Source organism: Lagopus leucura, unplaced genomic scaffold (assembly GCF_019238085.1).
Source record: "Lagopus leucura isolate 7727_CA_CO unplaced genomic scaffold, USGS_WTPT01 Super-Scaffold_100004, whole genome shotgun sequence".
In the NCBI taxonomy this organism is placed as follows: Eukaryota; Metazoa; Chordata; class Aves; order Galliformes; family Phasianidae; genus Lagopus; species Lagopus leucura.
Window position 1 is genome coordinate 39,554,906 of NW_024962264.1, and position 25,240 is coordinate 39,580,145.

General features: G+C 40.7%; 1 protein-coding gene across 1 annotated transcript; it reads left to right on the plus strand.

Moving 5' to 3' along the window:
* Positions 1-67: 67 nt before the first annotated feature.
* On the plus strand, positions 68-24,299 carry METAP1 (methionyl aminopeptidase 1). The gene is made up of 11 exons (XM_042872278.1): positions 68-195; positions 10,404-10,455; positions 12,612-12,724; positions 13,611-13,671; positions 14,848-14,939; positions 15,797-15,880; positions 16,779-16,917; positions 17,820-17,951; positions 18,561-18,704; positions 21,399-21,464; positions 21,674-24,299. The coding sequence occupies exons 1-11, from the start codon at positions 82-84 to the stop codon at positions 21,832-21,834; spliced, it is 1,158 nt and encodes a 385-aa protein (XP_042728212.1). The 5' UTR covers positions 68-81; the 3' UTR covers positions 21,835-24,299.
* The last annotated feature ends 941 nt before the right edge of the window (positions 24,300-25,240 follow it).

A 25,240-nucleotide genomic window follows, 5' to 3' on the forward strand; every position in this document is an offset into this window, starting at 1 on the left:
GAGGCACGGCGGCTCCGCCCAGCCCAGCCGGTGGCTCCTCCCCCGCCGCTCGCCGCGCCGCGCCTGTGGCAGCTCGGCAGCATGGCGGCCGTGGAGACCCGCGTCTGCGAGACGGCGGGCTGCAGCAGCGAGGCCAAGCTGCAGTGCCCCACCTGCCTCAAGCTGGGCATCCAGGGCTCCTACTTCTGCTCTCAGGTGAGGCCCCGGCGCCGCCACCCTCGCCTCCTCGCCTCGCTTCCTCCCCGCCTCCCGCTCTCCCCGCCGGCTCCGAGGGGCGCCCACCCGGTGCCCGCTGCGGGCCGGCACTCCCTCATGGCCCCGGAGAGCTGCGAGGCGGTGGGCCGGGCTGGCGGCGGCAGTGGGTCTCGGCCGGAGCCCCTCGCCGGGCCCGCGGCCGCTTGGCTTGCGGGAGCACCTCCTGCTCCTCGGCTCCGGGCGCGGCGCGGGGACTCGGGTAGCGCTGCCCCGCGCCGGAGGGCGCTTTGCCTCCCGCGGGAAGGAAACGTGTTGGCGGGGGGGGTGGAGGGGGGGTGGAAACGCTGTGGTGAGATTTCCAGTCGGCGAATGAGACCGGTGCGCCGGTGCCGGCGGCGGGCTGCTCCCCGCCTCGCGTGCCTCACGCCGGCCTGGGCTCGGCTCCCGGCGGGCGCGGATCTGCCGCTCGGCCCCGCGGGAAGTTCCCCGGCCGGGGGAGGCGGGGCACTTCGGCTCGGCGTGCTGCGGGGTCCGCGGCGCAGGGAAAGGCTCATGGGGGGGTGCGCGGCTCCCCGTGAGCGGCGCCTCCCTTCCCGAGCGCGGGCTTAGTCTCCGTGCATGGGCTTAGTGAGCACAATGAGGCGTGCTTGTCAGGTTCTGGCGTGTGTGCCTCTGGGTCTGCATCAGCTCCGGGAATGGAGTTGCGTGGCGTTACCAAACACAGAGGACTTGTTGCTCCGCAGGCAGTGCTGCTTCCTTTAACTAGACAAGAGCTTTGCGGAGAACGATTTGGTGCTCTGCTTCCTTTTTTTTCTTCGAAATGTCTGTGGATATTTTACTTCCAGGCTACAGAGCAACGAGGTTCAGGTTGGGCCAGTTCCAATGCAGCCACACAGTTCAGACCTCGGCTCTCCTCACATCTCACCATGGTCCTAGTGTGCTTAGGTACTTCCATTAAAAAGAAAGGACTGCCTGATGGCTGCATGGTGGGTTTGATTTGTTGTGTTTTTTAACAACTTGGAAATGCATGGCAAAATACAAGGCTGAAGACTTTGAGCCTTTTGTATGTGCCATTCCTGCTAACGTCCAGTGAAGAAATATGATTCACAGGTCAATGGTGGAGTTCACGCAAGAAAGTCATTGGAAGTCTGTTGATAAACTTCATGAAAGCTTTTAACCACCTCAGCTAGATTAATGTACTAATTGAGCAACATGGTTACTTCTGAGTCAGAATATGAGCTGATAGTTATCATTTGCGTAGGGCTTGAGAACTCCCCATTTGAATGCAGCATGCTCACTGTACTGTGTCTGGTGCTTCCCCAGAGCCTCTGGGCCACGTGCTAGGAGTCAGTGCTGTTACATGGACTGCGACTCAGAGTTGTGATGATTCTGTGCATTTAGCTCCAGCATGGTTCTTGAATGTGGCTTGTAGGGTTTGCTCTGCATTTTAGTACCCGTTTTGACATGTCTGATGTTCATCATAAATGCATCTTCAGCAAGTGCGAGTATTAGCTGATGTTGACAATACCATTTTTTAACAGACCAGGGAAGCTTGTAAGCAAAATAATATCTTTGCTTCTCTCTGTCCTGTCCCCAACTCTGTTTAGATAGGTTGCATTGATTCTTGTCTATGCATTAAGTGTAATTATTTTGAAATATCTGCTAGTGCCGTAAGGCAAAATTACCAGAAATATTTATTGGCATATTAAAGTAGGCTTGTAAAACTGCCTTGTCTAGGAGATAAAGTACTGGACTGTTAATTCTGAGTGACCATGAGTGTGTTCTTTCTCCTTATTGCCTTAGTCAGTCAAGTGGGTAAGCATAGTTGTTACCCATATGAAAGGTGCTTTGAAAGTCTGGGGTGAGTGAAGCATGTCATAGAAAAGACAAGGGAATTAACAGCAGCCTGCTTTCGAGATATGCAAAAAACGTCATGTACTGGGAGACCTCGTGTTCCTCCCTGCAGGCTGAACATCAGTCCCCCATAGTCCTCTGTGTTGTCTGAGGTGTGCCTTGGAGGATATGGAGGTTCACGAGCATCCTGTGAGCTCCAAGTGCTGTCGAGAAGGTAGGTTAGGTGCTGCTGACAATCTGGCTGTCCATTTGTACGGGCACTGTGAGGCTTATTGTCCCTGCTCAAAGGGATCTTCAAAGCCAGGATGTTTTCTCTGAGCTCCCAGTAAATTTCAGCCAATAGTGCTGGAGCGGTCAGCATCTGTGTAACTTTTCCTAAGGTTTCTCCTGAGTGGTTTCCTTTCCACAGTAGCATTATATGCATAAATAACTTCTTAATAAGCTAGTAAGTGAAAGTAGGGTATTATTCCACCTTAGAGTATAGCCTGCTTTGTAGCTGTCCATTACGTAAAGGCATAGTCTATTCCCTCCCTCTGAGGTTGCAGGTTTCAAACCCTTCTATTGAGCTGGACCCGATCCTTTGGTGAGCTGCTTCTGAGGTTTTTAGGACTTTATTTTAATGGAGGAACAGCATTTGCATCAAGTTTGCTGCTAATCAGCTTCCTGAAGCTTTGCTAGATCAGAAAGCATTCTACCTGAGAGCAGATTTATGCCCACTCTGGCCCAGCTGTGAAGTTTCTCTGTTCTTACTGAACACACAGTGGTAATCGCACTCATGCAGCCTCTTGCTCTGGGCACAGTTCAGGACTGGAGTGGCAAGCCACCTAGTGTCTCTGTACAGGCACACATGCTAGATTAATCAGTCTGCTTGAGGCCTGCAGAAGAGGAAAAAAAAAAAAACAACAAACCATCAGGATCATAATGTAGATATGACAACATACAATATTGTGTACACACACACAGCAGCCTATTGGTATTTCCTTTATATCCCTATATTACAAGCCACTGCACAGTATGAGCACTTGCTCATACTCCTGAAGCTCCAGTAAGAGCTGAAATTACATTTGCAGGAATGCATTTTTTCTGGTGCTGAGATTAAACAATAGGAAACTGAACTGCTCTGAAAGGTAACAGATATGGAAGGATGTGTTTGGATTATAAATTGTGATGTGTGCTTTGTTACAACAAATGAACATACATAGCATAGGGCTGAGAATCTCCGCATGGTGAGGAAGTCATCCCACAACTTACCGAACATCATTTTTCCATCACTGTACATAGAGAATTGAAGTGAACTTTTCAGGTAAGCTGTATTAAGACAATGATTTCCCCAGTGAATTTATGGGTTGTGTTTCTCCTTCCTTTGACAAAGGGCATTATTCTAGTGCCTGTCCCCCTTCTGCATCAAAAAAAAGGACATCTCAACAACATGCCCTGAAAATGCTTACTCTGAAGTAATTTGACATCCTCGAAATTGCCTTTGAGAGAACACAGTTTCTCCTCTGGATATATGCACCTCATAAGCTGGATATGCAGCTGAAGGGTGTGCTGGTGGTGGGTCGTGAGTGGAAAGAGGCTGAGGCAGCTGTGCACCACCTTCACCTGCGGTTTTACACAGGTAATGGAGGCAGGGCATAGGCGGCTTGAAAGTATACCAGTTGAACCCTGGCAGTACTTCTTTTTTTTTTCTTTCAGTCCAATGTATAATGAGAGGGCATATTCTGCTGAGGGATTCTGTCTGCTGTTAACCTTTTGTGTCTCATTTAGCCTAGTCAGTCAGGGTCCTGTTGCTGCTAGCTGTCTTCCACTGCCTTGCTTAATCTTTTGTAAGACTTTCTGCAGTGTTCTGTGGATTTATTAGCATAGACTCCGTTACTCTATGTCCCCAGTGTGGAAATAACAGATGCCCAGCATTGCATCTCCAGTGTGTTGTTTCTCTTAGTAAGATAAATTTGCAATTTTAAGATCTGTCTTTATAGACATGTGTCACTTCTGCATAAATTATATGTATTGTACCTATTCAGTTGGTGTTTAAATGCACAATTTGTATTTTTATCTGCCTTCTAAAAGCTGCTGACTGATACACAGAAGCAGTAACTGCTCTTGAGATTATCAGTTACCTCTTTTATATGACCTTTCTAATTATACGTTGGTCTCTTACTAATAATTTTGCATTGCTTTGCTGAACTCTTCCTCTCTCATGCTATTCCTATCTATATAAGTGTCCCAGGCTAGACAGAGCTGTCCGAGATGTTCTGTGGTGTGGACTGTGTACTGGTGTGGGGTCATTTCCCTGCCAAATTCGGAAGGATCTATTTCTAGGCTCATCATGGAAGCCTTCTCTTATTATCAATTCAGTGGCCTGCACTGCCTATTTATTTCTTTCTGATATTTGGAGGCCACAGATGGCTTTTCTGAACTTTATGCTGTGCAGCTCTTCTCTCTCTCACAGCGGTGGATGGGTGGGTAGTGAGTGGAAAGAGGCTGAGGCAGCTGGCACCAGCCTCACCTGGGGTTTCGCACAGGTAATGGAGGCAAAAAACCCTCATTTGGAGGGTTTTTTTAAATCCACTGAGGAAGAAGTGCTGCTGTTTTCTTGGTGACTGTGTACTGATGCACCTTCTTTCTGGAAGGTACGTTTTCCCTGATATTTACATCTAATTTACTCCCAGATCTGGGCCCTTGATAACTTTGGGTACTCAAGGTCACAGTAATTTATTAAAAATTGGGTTCTTGAAGAGAGCAGTGGTATCCCCCCGACCCTGTCACCAGCACCACACACCTTTGCTGTTTCCTTTCACCTTCAGTGTGTTGGGTGTAGGGAATGGAGACCAGAAGAAACTATTTTTTGTGTTCTGTCATGTCACAGCATAGGACAAGTGCTGTATTTCATTCTTGGTGTGCTGTTCTTTGCTGTGCTTAAAATAGGCTACAGCCTGCTGCTTGGATCCAGATGCAACAGTTACAGTTTTCTTTTGATATAAATGGTACGCTGCGGATAACTCTCTGCTAGGTATTTCGACAGATTCCCTAGGTGAAGAAGTTGTTATTTTTAATTGCTTATAAATCCCCATACCTGTGGTAAGTGCCTGGTTATTGTTGAGACACAGATGCAAAGTATGCGTAACTTTTTGAAAGCAAAACTTTGGGCTGCCAGGCAGGCTTCCTGAGCTGGTGTTCAGTGTACTGAGGAGCTGGTCCAGGTTGCAGTTCTCATAGAAACACGGAATACTTAGAGTTGTGAGGAGCCATTAAAGGTCGTCTAGTCAAACTCCCCTGCAATAAACAGGGACAGCTAGAGCTAACTAGATCAGGTTGCTCAGAGCCCCATCCTGCCCGGCCTGCAGCGTCTCCGGGGATGGGGCAACAACCACATCTGTGGACAACCTGTTCTTTGTTGGTTGTTCTTTTGCTACTCTTAAAAACTGCTTGTATACCTCTGTAAATCTGATAGAGAGCTGCAAATCTGATAGAGTCCTTTCCTCAAAAAATGGCTCCTTCCAAGAGTCTTGGGGTGAGATGAGGCTTTAAATGAAAAAACGCAAGCTTTGTTAGCATCAAGATGTTACGTGAGGTGCTTCCATTGAATCTGCAAGCATGCATTCACTTCATCTGAGAAGCTGGGGGTCAGCTATGCCTCACAGGTTGTTCTGTGCATTTTGCCGTGAGTTTTTTAGGCCAGCAGCTGTGTCTTCTGGGCATTTTCAGCACCTCAAAGAATATCAAGTTTGATATGGTAAAAGGGAACTGTTTCATTGTAATATCAAATGTGTTAACAGACCGTATTCCTAAGTCACTTATGTTTATGGATAAAATGTAAGGTTGGTCTGTGTTGTATTAAATATACATTGCTAGTAACATAATATTTTTTTGAAGCTAAATGTCATACTTTTTTTTTGTTAGTTTTGTTTTGTTTGCATACCTTAAAGGTGGTTTGGTTAAACTCCAGTTCTCATTACATAAAATAGCACGTGATCTCAGATTAAGCCTGAGACGGTTTTACACTCCAAAGGACACTTTAAAAATCTATCTTAAAAAAGTTGCTCAGAATATTTTTAAATACAGCGTACTTCTTGGCACTGTTTCTTAGACGTTTGCCTGACTATTACATCTCAGGGCATAATTACGTGCAGAGCGCCAGCCAGTCTGTCCCTGCAGTCTCAATTCCAGCTGTCTCATTTTTTGCTGTAGAACGTGTATTTTTTGGAAATTCAGTTCCATGGTTCTAAACGATGAGTGCCATGGATGGAGAGAGGTGCTTCTGTGGAAGCCAGATGCGAGCTGGAGCTCCCACCAGCTGCCCACGCCAGGCTTTGGGCAGTGTCTGCACACTTGCCAATGCATGCAGTGTTCAGGGCCAGGTTGTATGGAGCAGCTGTGCCCAAAAGGGAACGGGAGCCTGCAGAAGGCTGTGACAGCCCCAGGGCTGATGGTGGAGCACACTTCAGCTGAGCTGCTGTCTTGCACGCGTTCAGAGAAGCCTGCAAATAAGTATGTCTTGAATTCTGCAGTGCCTACAGAGCTTCCTGTACTTGACTAATTTATTGGAAGCTAGTTTGGGTATGTCTGTGCTATACAGAGGCTTGCAGTGTAAATATAGCCCAGTTTTGGTTCATTTAGTCCTTTTTTTTCCTCTGGCATTTGGCATTTGTTGTACTTTGCTACCACATAATCCCACTGTATTGACAGTGAGCAGCTTTCCTTCTATTACTGTAAAAATGACAGTTAAAACAGGAGAAAAATCCTTGCTATGTTGATCAGTTATTTTAAAGGAAGAACAATATTTCTTATTGTTCTTCCAATGGCTGATTTGGAAAGAAAAAGAAAAAACAAAACAAACATATTTGTTAGTGAACTCTCTGTGCATACAGAAGTGCCCTCTACTGTGAAACAGATTCTGCCAAGCTGCACGAGTCTGCAAATATTTTAACCAGCACATGCAGGACTAAGTCCTTCAGGTGGAAGTAATTTAGAGAAATAACTTGGCTTCCATCAGCTGTTCCAAGAGGAATCTTTCCAGCTTGTGATGGTGAGAGTATCTTTAGTTACCTTTTGGTGAATGTACAGGTCCTGGTGAACACTGTGTTGAACTTGTCTCTACACACAGAGTCAGCGAGATTGGTTTCAGGATTGCTCAAGACCAGAATTGTTGTTACAGGTTTATGTATATTAATGGTCTCTAGCAAAAGCAGTTGTGTTTTTTGTCCTAATAGAATAATTGTATGCAAGATTGGTCTAAACAAATTCAGGATGGCTCCTCTGCAAGTTCCCTTTCATCTCTGCTTTTATTTTGTTTAAGTGACAGGAGTGGGGCTCGTAATATCAGGAATACTGGTGGATTTTGTAATGTTTGAAAGAAAATTCAGAAAGTCTTCCAAGAAGCTTGAAACCAAAATTATGTTATCCCTGTGTGCTTTTCCTTTGAAGGTTGTTAAATTTGTCACACAGCTGTGCAAAGCTATGTGTTTCTTTCCATTTAATAAAATAAAATAAAAAATTAGGAAAGTATCTTGTTCACTTTTTCATTTTATTATTGAAATTCACCCTGGATATTGGATATTTTTTCTTGGGTTTCACTTATTTAATCATTGAAAGCTTTCTGTGCTGATCTGTATGTGACATAGGAACATAAAAGAATTGTTAGAGGCAGGAATGGCAACAGGAAGGTTGAAGTGAATGTCTCAGCAGAAGGCTGAGAGGAGGTTCAGCAGAGAAGCCTTATCAAAAAGCAGGATTTTCTCCAGCAAATTCTCTGCAAAGTGGCCCAGATGGAGAGAGAGGGAGCGGCTTTCTTCCATGGCTTCTCAGGAAGACTGCTGCACAGACGGTGAGGGTGTGTGAAGCATTCAGAGGTCTGACGGTAGTGCTTCATAGCCACAGGGGTGATTCTCCAACCTGTGAGGTAACAGCGGCTGGATTTTATCTGAAATTGCCAAAGCAGAGCTATGCAGATATGCCCAACATAGTGCTTGTGCAGTAAGTTGTTGGATGCAAATGGTTTGTACTCGATAAAGTCCAGTGCTTATGGGATGCATGTGACTGAGCCTACACCAACTAGGTGGGTTGGTGGTGGATGCACTGTGTACCCTCTGAAGCCTTCCAGAAGTGTTGGACCAGCACAGAGGTATTCTCTGATGATGCACCATTTGTGGAATGGCCTGTGCAGCACAAATGTTTTTGGACTCGCTGTGTGTACTTGCTGCTGTTGATTGATGTGCACGTGTACAATATATAGGGCACGTGTCTGGGGCGCTTGGCTGTACAGCTGCAGTTGACAGAGCTGCTGTTCTTTTGGAAATAGAGGACAAGTGAAATCTGGGAAACATATTGGAGAGAACTCAGACACATGGCAGCCTTATGCAGGATCCTTTTACTTTGGTTACAGCTGCAGGAAACAAAAAGCCAACATAGAGACTGTCAGGTTATGGTGCTGGCAGCATTGTGGTGCTCGTGTGGTGTTTGCTGGTTAGGAGCCAGCAAGAAGAAAAGGCCTCAGAGAAGGGAATGGGATTTGAGAATGCTTCTCAAAATTTCATGGGGAAAGAAAAATTCAGTTACAGCCAGTAATTACCACAGTGGATGGATGCGTTCGTTCCCCAGTACTCCCTTATCTCCCAAGAAGTGGATTCTAGATTTGCAGACCTGGTTCCTCATAGTCGCTGCTGTACGTTGTGTAATCCTCCTTCCATCTTTGGCACATCAGTCTCTGTTCTGAAGTATAAGCAGATTAAAAGCATATTGGTCCTTCTAGTGTTCTTGAAATAGGGCTTTTAGCCTTTTTCTGTGAGCGTGTGTGTCTTAAAATAGACCTCAGTTAAAGCCTACTCCTGTTCCCACAGCTTTCCAGCAGAAAACAGATAATAATGCAGCACAAAGGTCTATGTGTGCAGCAGGTTATACAAGCATGACAATAAAACCTACTGCTGCTTGTACAACAAGGTGTTCTCCCTTTCATCTACACTGGTGCTTTCAAAGCGACCTGTTATCTGGTCCACTGCATGATACTGTGGCGTGCTGAGTGCCATCTGGAGATAGTGGCAACTTCAGGTGTGGTGCAAAACAAGACAACAAGGAACAGGTTGTGGCGATGAGGGCAGCAGGGTCTCTTTGAACACAGGCACGGTTGTACACCACTTTATTGTGGGCTTTTGGATACAACTTGATAAGCACCATTTGCAGAGACAACGGGAAGAAGATGGTGCTGCAGGAGCAGACGGTTCTGATGGTGCAGTAGCAGCTGTAAAGCAGCAGCAGAATCTCACCCACAAGGCTTAGCTTGCAGCTTTGTTGTCTTGCATTGCTTTAGGGTTGTGTATGTTAGGTTGAATCTGTTGTTGGCTCCAGACGGTAGTTTTATGATGATGATTCAGCGTTAGTCTTTCCTTATAAAGTAAAGCAGTTTGCTTCGTGCCTTTTTCCTCAGAAATCCAGCAGTTATTGTAAATAATTGGATTTAGCTGTTTCCTACCAGTTGGTTTCATAGCTATATATTACTCAAAACAAGTTATTTTCTAATTAGCACCATAGAGGATTGCCTTTAAATGCTTTCTTGAGCAGCTTTTTTTACTTCCACCTCTCCTTTTTTCCATGTCTTTCCCTCACCTTAATCTTTCTGTACTCTACTCCAACGGCCAGGCATTTCCTCTGCTCCTTTGCTGATTCATTGCTCTTAGCATGAAGCACTCCATTTGTGCTTGGGAGGAAGGGAAAAATTACAGTCTCCTTCACACACACTCTTTCCTTGCTTTCCATCTCAATTTCATCTATCATTATGATTTGCATTTCTTATTTACATTCAGTAGCTCAGTCTTTTTCTCCACATTAATCTCTTTAATTTGTTCCCTTGTGATTATGCTGGTTGACCTCTGTTGCTTCCTTACACTGGGGAAAGAGGCTGAAGGGCTGCAGTTAGCAGGAGCCAGGGGAGGATCACCTTGCCTGCTGCAACGTCCCAGCATTAAGTATGGAGATGGTCCACTTGAACGCTTACCTCTGTGCTTCTTGGAGCAGCGCAACATTTCAGTCAGCCTAGAGTAACCATGGTGTTTAATTATTCTTGAAATGATGAGGGGATGATATTTAGTGATAGGATTAGATCACTGTTCTTCATTTCAATGGGTGCATCCGTTTGGCTGTTTTTTGTGACTATTCTTACTCATGAGCAGTTGAAGGTTGTATTTCTAGTGCCAAGACTGGCAGTTACAGCAGCATGTACTGCAAGTGGCTACATGGGTTAACACCTTCCACCTTTTATATTTTAAAGCACAGTTACTTCTTAGTTTTTGTGGAAATGATGCATCTGTTCAGGATGAAGCTACTTAAAAGTGTAATTTTTGTTTTCTTTGCAATTCTAGGAATGCTTTAAGGGAAGCTGGGCTACTCACAAGTTATTACACAAGAAAGCAAGTAAGTTTTTTACCCATATTAAAATTCTGTTATGAATGTGCATATGGAAATCCTTTTGGTGCATTTGCTCCCCTTTCCCCCAGTAGTGTATCATTGTTTTGGTTAATATAGTTTAAAAGTAAAGTGTGGGAGATGGGGAGTATATTGGTGATTAAGTCGTGTACTGCAGTTTGCTTTGTGTCATTCCACACGTAAGTGTGCAGCTACACCTGGAGTATCTGACTCAGTTTTGGGCTTCCCAGTACATGAGAGACTTGGCTACACTGGTGAGAGTCTGGCTAATAGCCACGATGGTGATGAAGGAACTGGAGCCTCTTATGAGGAGAGGCTGACGGAGCTGGGGCTGTTCAGCATACAGAAGGCTCAAATGTCATCAATGTGTATGAATACCTAGGGAGAGAGTGCAAACAGGACAGAGTCACACTTTTCAGTGGTGCCCAGTGCTGGGACAAGAGGCTGTGGGCACAAACCAGAACACAAGAGGTTCCATCTAAACACCAGGCAGCACTTCTGTGCTTTGCAGGTGTTGGAGCACTGGCACAAGTTGCCCAGAGGCTGTGGAGTTTCCTCTTTGGAGATGTGTAAAAGCCACCTGGATGTGGTCCTGGGCACCCTGCTTTGGGTGGCCCTTCTGGAGGAAGGAGGGGCTGGAGCAGATGGACCCAGAAATGTCAACCTCAACCATTCTGTGATCCTTTGTCAAAGAATGGTGTGGGTTTTTCAAAAATATCCAGCACTAGATTCCAGATAGCTGAAATCCCATTGTTCCTAGTAATGTACACGTTAGACAAATTTCAGTAAAGGTGTAAAATTTCAGACTGTGGTACACAAATCTCTTCCTGTTCCTTTTTTTTTTTTTTTTTTTTTTTTTTCCCTGAAATAATCCTTTAGCTGAACTGCTAGGTATATGAAGTGAGAAAGAGATCTGAAATAGAGGGCGAGGAGAATAATAAATCATACGTCACTGCCAAGATTGTACCGTCCATAGCATTTTGATTCTTGATGTAGAAAAAAGGCAGTAAGGTGAGAACCGTTTTGGGAAGCTTTTGTGATTCAGCACTTGCTGAAATGCAAGTCAGTCAGAGTGCAGCTGTTCTGTACATTTCCCACTTTGGGGGGAAAAAAAAACCTGGCAAAAATGTCACTGTGCACTAATGCAGCTATTGACAGGGGGATACATTATAGATAGAATTTTGCCCAGCTTAGCTGAAGGTGATAGAGATATCTGTATGTCTTAGTTATGGCTCACAGATCTGGTACAGAAGCACTGGTAGATTCCCCTTATCTGGGGAGCTAAAATATCTTAACTAGCCCCTAAAGAGAGAAAGCAGACCTCAGTTCTGCACCTGCCTTCCTCAACCCAGCCATCAAGCCTAACTTAAAAGGGAGTTGAGATTATAAAATGGTATGGCAGAAAGCCAAAACCTCATGTCACTTACCTCCTCCTCTCCTAAAGTCCCAAAAAACTTTTTTTTTTTTTAATCCATGATAAGTTATAATAGCTGGAAATAGAACAGACAGTCACAAATGATTTCTCTCTTTCTGCGTTCTCAGAGTTCTCATAGTTCACACATGCATTCTATATCCTTTTTGTACCTGCAGGAATAGAAAATTGCCTTTGTGGTCAGTGCAATTAATATAGATATGGAAATCCTCTGGTGTGTTCCCCTAATGCTGTTTATCTGACAGTAACTTTTTGATCATATTACTAAATCCACGATCTTGCTGGCTTCCTGGATAACTGAGACCAGTATGAGTGGGCTTGGTTCTGGTAGCCCTCAAATCCTTGATGCCGGAAACTGCTGAAGCATCTCAAAGCAATCTGGAATATGGCTTAATTATAACTTTTTTTTTTTTATATAAGTTATTATTTCTCAGTGGTTCATCTAAACTAATGTTATGTGGGCAGATGGCTCAGATGTCAACCATAGGGACTGAGAAATTCGTTTTAAGGCGTGCTTTAGAACTCTTGCCATTTCTTCATTCTTGTGAGATGTGAAAAGGGGAAACAAACTTAACCTACCAGGTTATGAGTTAACAACGAATGCTGCCAGATCTGTGTACGTCTGGGTTGCACTTGGGACCCCAGAGCTTTTATTCTCGGTAGAAATTATCTTGCTGCTAAAATTTATTATTTCTTTATTTTGTCTTTTCAGAAGATGAAAAAGCTAAACGTGAAGTATCCTCTTGGACCCTGGAAGGTGACATCAACACAAATCCCTGGTCTGGTTATCGATATACTGGCAAACTCAGGCCGCATTATCCTCTGGTAAGTAATAAGTTCCACTGTACTCCAACACTGGTGGAAAAAGCACATATTATATTCTGTAGTAACTAATGGACCAGATGTCCTGTCCCTATTGCTTTCCATGTTTTGGCTGAAGGAGGAGAGTTTCTTTTACAATCCTAACTTTATGGCAAAGATGTGTGGGACTGTGCCATTATTGTGCCGTTTATTTTGTTTTAACTTGATGTCTTGGTATATTTAAAAGGAAGGAAAAGCCTATGAGGGAGCATGCATCAGACATAGATTTCAGTTCATGCTTTTTCTCCATATATTCTGAGATTTATTCTGCAAAATGCTGCTGCTAATTAAGAATTAAGATGTCATCTTCTATCTGTTTGCTGCTCTTAACAGTAATGGAGCAGTCCGCTTCAGAAAAAGTCAAGATTGATTTAGAATTTAAATAAGTAGCTTGATATAATTGTATGTAAATGGTTTGAAAAAAATTAGTGAATATGCTGGTGAACAGCTCTGCTGAAGGAACAAAGGATATAGCACTAGAATGCTATATTATCCTGCAGTGGAGTAATGAATAACTGGAGTCTGTAACATCTTCAGCTGTCAAAAGTAGGCTGAGACAACGACCTCAGTATAGCTGTGTTTTTAAGCTGGTAGAAATTTGTATGTGGAATGAGCCAAAATTTACAGAATTAATGACATTTCCTTTACAGGTGTCTTTTCTAATTGTCATGTACTAGAAATCCTTCCTCTGGGCATCCTCTCCATAGTATCTATTACAAGAACAGATTGACAGTGCCTGAGGATGTGTGTGTTAGTCATTGGAGAAAGGATTTTGCAGTGTAGGTTTCTCCTTTTGTGACTGTTAGAAGTATTCTTGCAATTTAACCATCTTTGTCTATGATTTATTTAGACACCAACAAGACCTGTGCCAAGTTATATTCAGAGACCAGATTATGCTGATCACCCACTAGGTAACTCGAAGCAATTCACAGTTATGGAGCACTGTATTTGCTTTTTCCTTTCTTTGATTGAGGAAACATTTAAGGCATGAATTTAAAGCATGGATGTGCTGGAAATGGGAATCTTTGTATATATTATCTTCACTTTACTTTGTCTGCCCTCCTTCCTCCCCCCCGTTTAACTTAACAATATAAAAGCATGAAACTAAAAGTAGTTACAGTGTTGTATTTTATTTCATTGTGCTTTTCAGGATCAGAGTTTGTAATGAGTTATATTTCAGAAGTGTTCAGGGAAGAAAAGGCAAAAACATGCAAATTATATTCCTCTGGTTAACTTCATAACAAGTAGCAAACATAGCAGAAGTTGCTTGACACAGACGAACTTTAAGCCATTCTCAATGATGTGTTGGAAATGAGTTAAAACACCAACATAGAAAATTCTAGTAAGCAGCACCTGTAAGAAAACTATTAAATGACTTCTTTCTATCTTTAGATGCAGAAAGGATAGATGCAAAATTACTTGTTTATTTTCCACTTTTTTCTGTGGCTTTGGACTTCTGTTTCCCTAAAAGCTGCTTAGAAGTCTGTTGGAATTATTTCTATATTTTCAATGAGTCTTTCATTATTCTTTGCAGAATGTAAGTACTTAAACAGCACGAAATGCTGTTTGTTGGAGGTCATTCATCTAATAAAACTGAGCTTGCACATAATCTGTTAGGAAAAACTTCGATGTATTTGTCGGTTGGATATTGCAGTAGTTTAATTAGAGACAGTTGCAAGTTTATATAATCCTTTAATGACTATTTTAGATTATTATTTATTTCCAAAGTAGCTTAAAAATACTTTTATATGAATAAAATACTTCCCTTAAAATTATGATCTTAAAGTTGTGTTTTGAGAACATTTTGACTGGCTGGACAAATTGTATGCAGGAAGTAAACGGGCATTCTGAGCACGTTTGAGTGTTACAATGTTGAGGAAGGCTTACAAGTTCAAATTAATCTGGCTAATGATAATAATGTTACGACTGGTGTGTTTGTTACTTTAGCCTGTGGTGAGAAAGTGCATATTTTTATTGCTGTTGGTGAGCTAATTAACTTTCTTGATTGGTCACGTGTAGCAATAATTCCTCCATATAATGTTTTTTGTTTGTTTACCTCCTCTTTTTTTCTTTTTCATTTCCCCCAGGAATGTCTGAATCAGAGCAAGCTTTAAAAGGAACCTCTCAAATAAAAATACTGTCACCTGAGGATATAGAAGGGATGCGAGTAGTGTGTAGGGTAAGGAGGTCTTGATTTTTATTACAAAATGCTTTTATTCTTTAAAAACATACAGTAAAATAAACAGTTAGTGACAACACATTTGAGAATACAGATTTCAAACTATGTTTGAGTTCCGAAAAATAGTTTGAGAAATCTTGTGTTTTATGTCTCTTCTCATAACTCCAACTTGCAGTGAATTATTTTGTAAACAGAAAGATTACTTTTATCCATTTTCTGGCTTTGTCATTACTTGTGAGAAATACTTTGTGGCTGAAATGTTGTTACTGTTAAGAACATATTTTATAGCACAGATGTGATCAGTGTATTTTCTTCTCTTCCAGTTAGTGCCAAGTTAAAACTAAAAAGCAAAATCAAAGCAACACCCCATCACTAACAGTTTATTAAAAAGAGCTGTTCATAGAATCGTTTGAGTTGGATGGGACCTGACCAATTGTAATAAATTCCTTGTGCATAAAATCAAACTTTGAAATATATGTAGGTGGTCTGGTTTCTGTTTGTGGTATTTGAGGAAATTGTGATCCAGTGCTGTCTTGACATGGCCCTGGACCACCTGCTCTCAGTGGCCCTCCTCATACAGAGAGGGCCAGATGATCTCCAGAGGTCCCTTCCCACTCCAGTAGTTCTGTGAAATCTAAATTGGGTTATTTTCAAATGGAGCATTTGCAATTGGAATGTCTTCAAAATATTCTGAGTCCCTGAGGTGACTTAGTAATACAAGCTGCAGAAACTCTGGAGTCCCAGTCTACCCGGCTTAGTCTCAGTGTAGCTGTCTGTAGAAAATGGGTTGGTAACTTTCCAAGGAGTAGCTCTGATCTCATTTTTAAGTCATTATTTTTTTGTTTACTCATTTGCAGCTTGCTAGAGAAGTATTGGATGTTGCTGCCATGATGGTGAAAGCAGGTGTAACTACTGAAGAAATTGATCATGCTGTCCATTTAGTAAGGTTATTTTATTGTTTTTTCTGGTGTTTTCAATTGCTTTGTTCTCTGTCTTTATTTTGGAATTAGTGTTGCAGAGTTTTCATTGTTGTTGCGTGAATTCTTCCTATATTTTGAACTATTTCCCACTCTGAAGATAGTAAGTAGTGCAGATGTTGCAGAGTAGTGCAGAGGTATGTTATATAGCACAATGGTAGATTCAAAATAAGCCCCAGAGTAGGAAATCCTGTGACTCTAAATCAGCATCTTAGATATTTCCAGCTTCAGACTCCCTCTGAGTTTCTTCACCTGTTTTCCTTGTTAACATCACACAGTTTTATTTCTTTAAAATCCTTTGAGCTCCACAGATACCACTATATAAAGAGTGTCATATGATGATACATATTTAGGCTGCGGACTTTTGTGCTCAGTGTTGTTAGTTAAGATGTACAGAGGAGAAAGTTTATTTATTTATGTTTGGGAGTCAGAACTGGGGAGCCTGAGATAGAATTGAAAAGAAGCAGCTTAGGGTTTTAAAGGTGGGGGGGTAAAGAAGTGGTGCTCAGTCTTGTTTGGCTTTTTGAAAACTGTGAAAAATTTTAGACCTGGTACTTAAAAATAGTCATTGAAAATGGCTGTTTTTCATTCAATTAAATATTTCCATGCTTTGTTCTACAACTGAAAGTTTCAGCATTCATAGTTGAACATAAAAAAATGAATGGAAGCAAAATGAAGACGGCTTTGCTGTCTTTCTGTTTAAAAGATGCAAAGCATAGCAGAATACCACAGTGCAACAAAAATGCTTGTAGAATCTTATTTTAGGAGTCACAGTATTTCAAAATATTCTTACTGGAAGGCAGTTGTTTATGATTTTATTTTCTACAAAATGTGCTAATGCAGAGTGTATTTTCTCAATTAGGCTTGTATTGCAAGGAATTGCTATCCTTCTCCTCTGAATTATTATAATTTCCCTAAGTCATGTTGTACATCAGTGAATGAAGTGATCTGTCACGGAATTCCTGACAGGAGGCCATTACAGGAGGGAGATATCGTTAATGGTAAGGGCTATGAGAATTAACTTTCTATTTCTTATCTTCAACACTTTCTACTTTCCAGTTAAGCCATTCAGTGAGGTGAAATTTATCTAGCAGACAGCACAATTGGAATAGCTTCTATTTAGAAGCTTTTGTTCTCATTTACTAGTTAACATCTCTGCATATTTAAATTAACGATGCTAGAACAATTTCAAAAGCACCTTAAGAGCTTTATAATTCTTCTGCACTGATCTATTTGTAGCATTATTATAGTGCCTGAGTATTCCTGATACCGAATGTTTAAATTATTTTGTTCAAAAGAAAAAAGTTTTAAGCCATCTGGTATATTTTTTTCTTAGGAATGCTACTGGAAGGTTCTCATGTATTTAATGTTCGCGATGAAACTTTACTTTTTTGGCTGGAAGTGATGGGTTTTGGCATTTCAGTTTTTGCAAAAATGTGACTCGTTTTAAACTTGCATAGAAATAGCTGAAGTTAAAATACGACTTGGAACGCGATTGCATACCTACTTAAATTTAATTTTGTCCTGTTAGTGCTGGAGTTGATTTTCAGGAAATATTTTAACCAGGTAAATCACCATGGAATTATGAGATTATCATTCGTGTTCTTATATTTTACGTAGAAAACCAATAATAAACTTTTCATGGCTGTGTTGCAGAGATATTGGGTTTTATTTTTTCTTATATTGTTGACCAGAGAAATGCTATCTTATTGATTTAGTTCTGCAATAGCAAAGAATAAGTGTGAGAATTTATTCTGCTGGAATAGTTTACATCAGGAATTCTTGCCAAGTGTTCTTGTATCTTCACAGTTACAATACTATGTTGTATGTCGTTTTGTCTTTTTGATAATCAAGAGACAGAAATTCAGACATAACATTATTATGTGCTTGGTATTCTTCGCAGTGGATATTACTGTCTATCGTAATGGCTACCATGGAGATCTGAATGAGACATTTTATGTTGGAGAAGTTGATGAGGGTGCAAAGAGGCTTGTCCAAACGACATATGAGTGCCTAATGCAAGCTATTGATGCAGGTAAACCCTCATGCTGCAGCCTGAAGTTTTACAGTTTTGGCTCTCAAACACAAGTGCTCGTATTTGACAGTACCTGGGAATGATTTCTGTTGCAGAACACAGAGGTGCTAGTGTGCATCTCTAGCAGATGACATCTATTATATAATACATTGATTATTTTTAATGATACACTTCCATATGTGGTTGTTGCAACATTTTACTTTAAATGTGGGTTTACGAGTGAAATGTAAGTGATGCTGAGGGGATCCACATGTGTTGATATTTACATAGAGACAACAGTATTGGACAATTACATGAATAAAACATCCTTAATCCGAGTTGTTCTACTTCTCTAATTTATATGGCACTGTAACATGAACCAGTAATGCAAAACATTGTTTGAAGACAAACACCACATCTCGTTGCCCCAGCAAACTTAACTGTTCGGTGTTATACCCACTTACATACTTGGTGAATTAAGTGATCATAGTGGAGGGACGAAGCTGCTTACTAGAACAGGTGAGCACATGAAACCTGAATGTTACAGAGGTGATGTTAGCCTGAATGGTGTTAGGTGATTAGTTTCAGTGAAAGAAAGCTCTGTAAAATTGTATCTTTTAAATTTTGCAGTAAAACCTGGTGTTCGGTATAGAGAACTGGGAAACATTATTCAGAAACATGCTCAAGCAAATGGATTCTCGGTTGTTCGGAGCTACTGTGGGCATGGAATCCATAAACTTTTCCATACAGCCCCTAATGTGCCACACTATGCCAGTGAGTATTCCTTTTGCACTGTGCTACAGACAGGACATGCTTTGCAATGAATGCACTCGATTGAGTTCCTGCTCTATTTTAATAAAGCAGCGTGTTGTCTAACAGTCATTACGTTAGCATTTGTACACTTGTGAAATCATTTGTTTTTTGAACTTGGGATCATAAAATGTTTCATGAACCTAAGTGGATGTGTTACATACTCATTCTACACAATGACTAGGTAAGTTGTCAGCTTTTTTGTATCATTTTCCGACAAATCCCTCAGATCAGTCCCTATCTGGCATGAGTAGGTAAGCATTTTCAGTCAGAGATCAAAGTGAGAACTTTATGCCATTTCCTGATGTATATAAAAGTAGAGTGGTTTTTGTTTTGTTTTTGTTTGTTTCTTGCATGATGTAGACAGGTGATGTGCCTAAATCTGGATCCTGTTTCAATTCCCTTTTCTCCATTTGAATGTTATGGTGTTGCTGGAAATCATGCAGGGTGCAGAGGAAGAGAGATCTACCCCCCTTCTCCCTTCTACCTCCTTGGTGTTCTCAGCTTTAGTTTTTGGAAATGGCCATGTCCCTATAACTTTGGCAGCAGGACTGAAGGGCAGCATCCACAGAAGCAATAGAGAGAAGCTTGAAGATGAGTGGGCAACTAAGGACTGGAAAAATACCACAAAGCAGCGATAAACAATTCACACCCACTTCAGCTGCATAACTCTCCTGATAGGGTCTTCATTTCCTCGGGTCTGATGGATGCCTCTATCTCCACTTATTCCAAAAACCTCTAGCAGAGGATGTACTTGTATCATGGCAGTCCAATATTTTGGCTTTCCTGGGCCACACTGAGTGAAAAGGAATTGTCTTGGGCAACGTATGAAATATATAACATAGCCAGTGTATACAGATAACAGAACTTCTTTTTTAATAAATATATATTTTTTTAATTAAAATATTTTTAACAGGCAACAAAAGTGTAAAACTACTGGGTTGGATACATGTTGTAGATTATAATCACTTCTGTAAAATGATTTTTCAGGGAATAGAAAAAAACAGTTAATCATCAGGTAGAAGGGTATCAATTCCTAGTATTCAAATTTGGTGATGTATGATGGAGAGAATAGGCTGCCTGGAGGAGTTGTCAAGACCAAGATAGATGGGCCTTTGAGCAGCCTGGTCTGGTGGAAGGTGTTCCCTGCTTATGGAGGGTTGGATATGGGGATCTTTAAGGTCTCTTCCAACCCAAACTGTTCTCAGATTTCAAGAGAATCTGAATTCTGGACATGGAGGGACATTTTATATAAAATAAAACATAATTTGTGAAAAAGAATATTTGTCTTTCCAGGTTGATGGGGACTTTGAGCTTTTTATTTTTTTATTTTTTTTTTTATTTTTGACTGAGCCAGAATGTCTATTACCAAGAAATGATACTGTTTTCCTTTTTTTTTTTTTTTTTTCTCCCTGTTTCCTTTTTTCTGTTTTCTTTCATTTGGTTTTGTGTTTGTTTGTTTTGTTTTTTTAAACACAGATTGGCAACAAATGCAAAGTGGAAAAACTTGAACCCTTTGGACAAGAAAAAATGAAAGCTGCTGCTTATTTCTGGCTTAATATGATCAGATTTTTTAAAAGCAAAAAGCTCATTTTATAACCTTTTGAATTATTTAACAAAAATTATGGAAATTTATAGGGGCAGAAAAAAGGATAAAACTTGTGCAGATGCAAAAAAAACTAGAAACTGAAATGTAAGTGTTGAGCACGAGAAATACCAGCAGATGATAAAGAATGAGGCAAGACCCTTTAAGTAAATGAAGTATTCTGTATTCTGTTATGCCTACCCAGCATCTGAAGTTTTTAAGACATCCAGGTGACGTAGACATTTTAATAGATTTCTACAACTAGAGAACTCTAGGAATGGTGAATCTGTATGTAGGAGCCTATGCAAATTTTGTACCACAGCAGAGTGGTTGAAATACTGGCATTTGTTCGAGCTCTCACATTCTAGGCATAATTGCATCTAAGCTGTACTGACATTCACTTGCCCTGTTTCAACAGGGCAAAGGAAAAGAGCTGAAGCCTTTCTCCAGAGTGCACTCCTACATGTATACTGTGCATCACCTCATAAACCTCCACAGAAAGACTTAGGCTTATCTAACATCAGAAAGTTCCAATGCTAGAAATTCTCTGTTTATTATTTTCTTTTAATGCTACCTAAAGAAATGCCTCATTATCATCCTGATACTGCCGTGTCTCCTTTACTATTCCAGAAGAATGAGGGGGACACTGTCTTTCAGAAATGGAATCGTGGGATTACTAGACTGTTAGCTTATTTCAAAATTCATTGGAGGTTTCAGTGGAACTGAATTAAGAAGTCTTCAAGCCTTCTCTGAATATCTTAAATGCTTATTTTTACTAAAAATTTTAATTGATGTCTTTCATCATAAAAGTTTGTCGACCTTTTTTGTTTTTATAGAATTGGAGTTAGACAACAATTAATTTCAAACTCCTTGAGTAAATATTGCATGGAAGAAGGAAAGAAAGAGACCACTAGTGGAAATTTTAATGTAAGATTAAAAATGAATGGATGAGTGAATGTGCCATCTCTCAAGGACTTTTCTGACTTCCCCTTGCTATCTTCTTCTAGGACGAGGATTCATCTATTACATAAGGTGTGATCAATTTTCTAACTTGAACGTTTATTTTATTGCAGAAAACAAGGCGGTTGGAGTCATGAAGCCAGGTCATGTATTTACAATTGAACCAATGATCTGTGAAGGTGAGCAGTTTGGCAAAAGCCAAAAATCACTACACTAAACTGATTCTGCATAATACCTGAATAGAGTTTACTCCATGTTTATTATTAAGAAGTGATGAAATAGGAAGCTGGTCCTGTTCTGTACAGTTGATAGATTTCTTTCAGTTCTTTTGGGGGAACTAATATCTGGTATTTAAATTGTGAATTTTTGGCTGGTTTTACATTTTCAGGTGGTTGGCAAGATGAAACGTGGCCTGATGGTTGGACTGCAGTAACAAGAGATGGAAAGCGATCTGCTCAGTTCGAACACACTCTTCTGGTTACTGATACAGGCTGTGAGATCCTAACCCGACGAATGGATAGTACTCGTCCCCATTTCATGACCCAGTGATAGTCTAGACTGAGCAGGTGGATCTGAACGATACTTATTTGTCTCTGTACTATGCATTTTTTTAAAGAGTACAGAATAGAGAGGAGTTTCATCATTTGCTTTGTTCTTGCTGATTGTAGATAAGAGAGGAATTCATTGAAGAACTTGTCTGGTAAAGCAGAGAAGAATTTAAAGGATTTTCTGCTTTCCTCTTACCTACAACACTCGTGCTATATATTTTTTTTTTCTTCCATTATCTCTTTTGCACCTTTCTTCCAGTTAGACCTGCGGATGCTTCTGTTGCTGCCATATTAGCTAGAAAAGTGTGGGTAACCTTTCCCACCTGGATTTGTTATTCTGGGATCCAGTTTTCTTTTCACTTCAGTGTGCCCTGTTTCTCTTGGTGTGTAAGCAGCACCTAAGATTTTATGTGTTTCTAGTTCCAAAGACCCATTCCTGCTTCTGCAGATGCTGTTCTAATGGGCTGGGCCTCATTTGTTTATCAGTTGAGAAACAGTTGAAGGGAGAAGGACGTGCATGTTGCAAGAATAGATGATCCTTACCTTTAATTCCGTTCCCATCTTTCTGCTGGTGATCTCTGTGGTAATTGTGACTGTAGGTGACACATGATGTTAATGCAGGACTGACTTCTTTTGCTAGAGATTTCTAGAATGGCCTTCCTACAGGGAAAACTGCTAAATTCTGTCTTAACTGCAGCTCTCTGCAACAAGCCTCCTCTCTGTGGAGCAGTGTTTGCAGGCAGTCTCCTGCTCCAATAGCTTGGTGAAAATGATGCATCAGACGTAGCTAGAGAAAAGAATAAAACAAGAACCAAAAAGATCCCACAATTCGTAGGATCCCTGTGTGGGTCAGCTGTGGGACATTTGTTACAGGTACGTCCACAGTAGCTGTGGGGGACTGGATATGTGAGACTTACACAGTGAGATGAGTACATATCTCAAAAGTCCAAGTATGAGAAGATGAAACATCAATGCTGTATTACTTCATTTTTTTTTAGTTCTAAAACAGCTGTTTCTCCCTCATCAAACAGTTGTGTGAGTTTTATAGCTGTGTAAAGTCTTAGAGGGGCATAGGAAAACTTATCTTTTCCCTCAGACTGTACAGTGGGCTATCTTAATTTTAGTACATATGCACTTTTTTCTTGTCTGTCTGTGGATCGTGATCAGCTGGTAACCATCACCTCAAGGAGTCCACATTGAGCCTCTGTCTTCTCTGTATCCTTTCTTTTCCCCTGCTTACTTCCTTTCCACTATCTTTGGTGTCTTTGCTGAGGGAATTTATGTTTTCTTTTCTGAATTGTAATGAAATTTTTTTCCCCACTGCAGACTTAAAATCTTACATCGCTGTAATGCAAGAAACAGTTAAACCAATGCAGACATTAAATCATACAACTGTGGGCATGAAATAGACCTTTTACAAGGTATCTAGTGAATTTGTTGTCACATTAGATCCAAGCATGAGGTACTGCATGCCCTTGGCAATGCAGAATTTAGATGGGGGAAAACGTTTGTGCTTCACAGAACTGGACTGACACAGATTCTACCAAATACCAAATTTACCAGAAACGTATTCTCTGCTCTGAGTGCCTCAGACTTCCATTGCTGTAAGAGTATCACTGCAATGTTTTCATTACCTTTATTATTATTTTTTTTTAATTATGCAGTAAAGTGACCTGAAATTATGCATAGAGTGTGTGTGTGTGTGTGTGTGTGTGTATGCGTGTGTACAGATTTTAACAAAACAGACTGTAGTACTCTGAGTGGAATTACCTGTGTTGAATGAAATGTAACATATTGAGAGGACTATCCTGGAGGTTTGCCCACCGTCTCACTCACGTGAATGGTTACAGTGGTCTTGCCTTTTCTATGTGTGTGTGCGTGTGTGATGGGGGGCCTCATTTTTGTTCTATAAAATAAAAATTGCAGCTGCTTTTAACAGAAATCACATTTTTCGTGATCCAAAACTAGAAATAGCATTTCTAGGTTTCTCCAGGTTTGCTTGCACTACTGCAAGCCTACTAGTAGATGCATGCAGCCAGTTAAAAATCACACTTAAACCTGTGCATGTGTAACGTGGATACCTCTTTGTTGTTGCACAAATACAACCAAATTTAGCACCGCAAGTTTACACCACAGGTAATCTATGATGCTATGCATTTCTGTCTACAAATTGAAATTGCAGTAAGAAAACTGTTTCTACTGAGTTCATACTGTTGCAGTATTTTTAAACAAGTGAAAAGTTTGGACAGCATCTACACCTGTTCTTTGAACATGGGATAGGTAACACGTCAGCCTGGAGAACAGAATTATTTAATAAAAATGTTGTGAAAGACCTTTTTCACCTATCTAGCCATAGCTTTGCTTGAACGTTACATGTTGTGCTTATTGGATTTGGGAAATGATCTATTTTTTTTTTCTTACAGAAGTTGCTATCCATTACAAAATACAACACAACAAAAAACCTTACATCAATTTTCTAATTGTTTTTTCTTTCCCAGAAATTCTTGCAAAAAATACAATTGTACAGTCTTCTCTTAAACAATCTTATTTTCCCTTTACTATCACTTCCAATTCAAGAATCATACAAGGCAGTACTGAACGTGTTCATATTGTTTTTGAAAACCCATATGGATATTTGAGAAGATGTGATAGGTAATGTTCAATAAAAATAAGAGCATGAGAACATGAAACAAGTGACATTTTAGTGCTGGTGCAGCATTTTTGTACGCTGCTGTCACATATACACACTTAACGTATGGTCATTTGGTGGAAAAGTTTTATTCATTGAAGTCCTTAGAGTTGGCAAGACAGTTATAGTTCTATAGTACAGTACCTCAGTCACCCAGAATGGGGTATGACGAAGAGACTGTGCTAATGAGCCCCTCTCACATGAGGAACTTCAAAGACAATCCCTTTACTTAACAGCTTTGCAGGACAAAGTAGTCTGTAAACTCCACGTAGGACATCAATTCTTCAGCCTGGGAGGAAGCTGGAAGTCTTAAACTCGATTCTTGTGTTGCTGAATGTCTTTCTTTGTCTTACACTGGTGTCATAAGACTGGCTTTCCATAAACACAGTAAGCTACAGATTCTTGAGAGTGATAATATAATCCAAACAACATGCTTGTGTAGTCTTAGAAACCTAGAGGAACAACTGTTATAAATGCTTTAATTTTGTTGCATCAGTTAGGAAGATGAGGCTTGCTAAGATGCTAAGTGAATGCCATATTGATATAATCCTGTTGTTTCAGAGTGCCCCATTGGAAACTTTATTAACAGTAAGGTTTTTTGTTTTTTTTTTTACTATATTATCTAATTTTCAGCTAGTATTGAAGGAGTTATCTAATTTTCAGCCAGTATTGAAGGAGCTTATAAGGTACTGGGAATCATCTTACTGCTATGTGGAAA